The 3951-nt window shown below is 54.0% G+C and overlaps 1 protein-coding gene across 1 annotated transcript; it reads left to right on the top strand.

Annotated features, from left to right (window-relative positions):
• Positions 1-903: 903 nt before the first annotated feature.
• Positions 904-2663, top strand: LOC103250974 (farnesyl pyrophosphate synthase-like; the record flags this gene model as incomplete). Its single annotated transcript, XM_008049563.2, has 4 exons — positions 904-1157; positions 1234-1396; positions 2354-2513; positions 2603-2663. Coding segments are annotated over exons 1-4 (566 nt in total), but the record flags the coding sequence as incomplete, so codon positions are not given.
• Between the last annotated feature and the right edge of the window lie 1288 nt (positions 2664-3951).

Here is a 3951-nt window from a genome sequence, read left to right on the forward strand (position 1 = left end):
TACGCGAGATGGTGTTGTCCGTCCCTCCCGCAGCACGCCGGGAGTTGTAGTCCAATGACATATTTCTGCCGACGACTAGGGGAGACCGAGAACTACTCCACCCAGAGGGCCGAGCGCCGAGCCGATTCAGTTTTTAGGAGTACCCGCCAATCAGCTGGACCAAGTCGGAACCGGCAGCCAGGAGCAGGTGAGTGACCGCGTGTTACGCTGAGAGGCAGGTCTCCAAGACCTGGCTCTCCCTCTGGAACGATACTGTGGGGCTTGGGAAGCCCAGCCTTTTGTGTCGGAGTTTCTGCTTTGAGGGTAGGTCGGCCCGACTGGCTGGCTCTCTAGTCGTGCGGAAACTTGCAAACTCTGCCCCTGCTCTTTCCTGCAACCCCCAGACGCCCGGACTCACGTGTACTCCTTCACTGCGAGCCCTCCCCTCCCACCCAGAGTTGCTCTGAGGCTGTCTCCTTAGTCCCGTGAGGTTCCCGACGCCCGGTCCCAACCCCAGGAAACACGGCCGCAGCCCCGATGGGTTTTGGTTTCATTACTTCTTTTCTTGGTGCGTAGCTCAGAGCCAGGGCCGCACTTCTCCACCGCCGGCTATGGAGGCCTGGCTTCTAGATTTGGCTCTTTCTTTACTCCAGTTGGCCTAATTCCTCAGTTTGGCCTCTGCAAAACTGATTTAGAAGTCCTTCCAGAGCCCAGTCTTGAGTACTTAATCAGTACCACCTGCTCCCTCAGCCTTGTGCACGCAGCCTTGAAGGCATTGAGTTCTAGCCTTATTTTAAGTGGGTCGCATTCTCTCGGTCAAGCTTTTTTCCCCTGCATATCTTCCTTTCTGTAATTGTCTCCAAGCTCAGTCCATGAGAGGGTGGGGCATTCTGGGCCAGGAGAGAGAAGGTTGGGGTGGGAGTTATCTGGAGAGCTGCCATCAAGCATCTGCCTTTGGTGCTTGCCCCCGCAGGGAGTGCTCGGTGCCCCCTCCCTATGCCACCCCCCACGATGCCCCTGTCCCGCTGGTTGAGATCTGTGGCGGTCTTCCTGCTGCCAGCCCCTTGCTGGGTGTCCCCGGAGAGGTGGCTGGGTTCCCTACAGCGGCATGGGTGCCCAGTCCCGGGGGCCTGGCACAGTGCCCGCCGCAGGTGCCAAGCGTGGACAGAGGAGCCTCGGTGAGTGTGGCTGGGTGAGGGGCCTTGGGGAGGGGAGCAACTGATCAGGTGTCTGACTTGTTTTTCCTCTCCTCAGAGCACTTTGCTCCTCCCTCAGAATGAATGGAAACCAGAAATCGGATGTTTATGCCCATGAAAGGCAGAATTTCATCCAGCATTTCTCCCAGATCGTCAGCGTGCTGACTGAGAGTGAGATGGGGCACCCAGAAACAGGAGATGCCATTGCCCGGCTCAAGGAGGTGAGGAACTCCTGACTCGAGGGAGGGAGCCTTGGGTCATTCTGCATATGCATGGGAGCCAGCTGTAGCTTTTGGCAGATGTTGGGGGAAGTGTTTTCCCGAGCAACTCTGAGTCTACTCTGGAGGGGGTGGGGCCTCAGCAGGTATACTTACTCAGTTCATTACTCTGACTTTTGGCTCTGATGTGTGGAGCATTCAAACTGCCTTGCCTGGGGGTCGAGGCCTTGAACCTGGAGTGGTTCTGTGTCCCTCGGGGGCCTGATGAAGTTACTGTATAATCAGGAATTATTGGCTAACTTGCTTACTTTCTTCCTTTTTATTATTTAGTAAAATTCTATTTGTAGATTCTGTTTATAAATGCCATCTGTTTCATCTATCTGTGAGAAACCAAGGGAAGGGGGACTTTGTCCACACTGGGATGGGGATTAAAAGGGAAGTCTTCCCAGTTAACAAAGTCTGGTTGTGAGAGCAGGGCAGCAGAAGGCAAAATGAGAGGCCCCAGCAAGAGGCAACACCACTGTAGGAATGGGTGGTGGATCCCACTGGGCAGGAGGAAGTGGTTGTGAAGGGGAAGTCCAGACGAGGTGGGGGTGGAGCTAGAGCCTGGGGAGGGACCTGGACAAGCCTGCCACTCCCAAAGCTTGTACTGAGTTTCCTCTGGGTTCAAGTTCTTTTCTGGGCTTACAAGCAGAATTTAATCTCTACTGTGGAGGCTTTAAATATTCTGGGAAGACCATGCAGAGAGAGTGTGCCTTGGCACTGGGGAAACACTTCTAACATTGCTCCAGAACTTTGATGGGGAAGCAAAGAGGGTAACAATTCAGAGGCTCCCTGGAGGAAGAGTTGGAGTTGGGGAAGATAAAATTAGGTGGTGGTTGGCAGTGAGAGAGGGCAAGGAGAAGTCTCCGTAGCTGCTGTGTGGCCCCTGATACCCTGTCCATCTCTGCTTCCCCCTAGGTTTTAGAGTATAATGCTGTTGGAGGCAAGTACCACCGGGGCTTGACAGTGCTGATCGCATTCCGGGAGCTGATGGAGCCGAAGAAACAGGATGCTGATAGTCTCCAGCGGGCTCTGACTGTGGGCTGGTGTGTGGAACTGGTGAGAGGGCTGGGGAAAGGCAGAAGAGGCTTCCTGGGAAGGGCAGGGCTGGGACTGAAACTTGTTTCTGGGTTGTGCTTGTGTCTCTGTACCTCTGGTGTGCTACAGTCAAATTTAGACACACTTACTCCAGGGGTTCACAGATGTGGGGAACCTTTTTTACCATGAGGTACGTAGATAACTGTAGATAGCTATGGACAGGGTCTTGGAACTGGGCAGTGTCAGCTCTTTCCTCTGAGTAAGCAGAGGACAGCCATAAAAGTGACATAGTTCTTCCAAAGTTTATTGTAAAGCAGAGATTGAAAACTGACAGCCCACTGACAATTTTTGAAAATGTTTTAAAACCCAGCCGGGCTCGGTGGCTCAGCCTGTAATCCTGCGCCTTTGGGAGGCTGAGGTGAGTGGATTGCCTGAACCCGCTGGTTCGAGACCCGCCTGGGCAGCGAGACTTCATCTCTACAATAAATAAAAAAATCAGCCAGGCGTGGTAGCGCATGCCTATAATTCCGGCTATTCAGAAGGCTGAGGCGAAAGGATCACCGGAGCCCAGCAGGCAAGGCTGCGGTGGCCGGGAGCGGCCACTGCACTCCAGTCTGGGCGACCAAGTGAGACTCCAACTCAAAAAAAAAAAAAAACAAAAAAAACTAAGTCCCCTAAATTTAACAAAAAGAGATTTCAAGCCGGGCTCGGTGGCTTAGCCTGTAATCCCACGCCTTTGGGTGGCTGAGGTGAGTGGATTGCCTGAGCCTGCGGGTTCGAGACTCGCCTGGGCAACTTGGCGAGACCTCATCGCTACAATAAATCAAAAAATTAGCCGGTCATGGTAATGCGCGCCTGTAGTTCCAGCTACTTGGAAGGCTGAGGCGGAAGGATCGCTGGAGCCCAACAGGTCGAGGCTGCGGTGACTGGGAGCGGCCACTGCACTCCAGTCTGGGCGACAGAGTGAGACTCCAACTCAAAAAAAAAAAAAAAAAAAAAAGAGAAAGATTTCATACAAAAACTTTAGCCAGGTTCCTGGCCTGAGGACAGGAGTGGCTTGCCGCCAAGCCCAGTCAGCTTGTTCTTGGCATATGTGGGGCAAGTGGATCCACCTGTCCTGTATGCGGGGACATTGCAGTCTGGAACCTGTCAGTGTGATGTGGCTGGAGATGGGGATTTGCCTTCCAGGAGGTAATGGGATAATGACATCGCTGAGGGAGAGGGCCCTGGGTGACAGAGATGCCCCAGGGCATCAGGAGGAGCTGAGGGGTCCACATGGGACAGACGTGCAGGGGAGGGCAGAGCGGGGAAGCAGAGCTTCGGACCACGGCAGGAAGAACTCAGGGTTTGCCAGTTGGCCCTGGCTGCACCCTAGATTCACCTGGGTGTTTTTTTTTCTTTCTTTCTTTTTTTGAGTTGGAGTCTCACTCTGTTGCCCTGACTGGAGTGCAGTGGCCGCTCCCGGCCACCGCAGTTTC

Source organism: Carlito syrichta, unplaced genomic scaffold, assembly GCF_000164805.1.
Source record: "Carlito syrichta isolate Samal-C Ts95f unplaced genomic scaffold, Tarsius_syrichta-2.0.1 Scaffold135756, whole genome shotgun sequence".
NCBI lineage: Eukaryota > Metazoa > Chordata > Mammalia > Primates > Tarsiidae > Carlito > Carlito syrichta.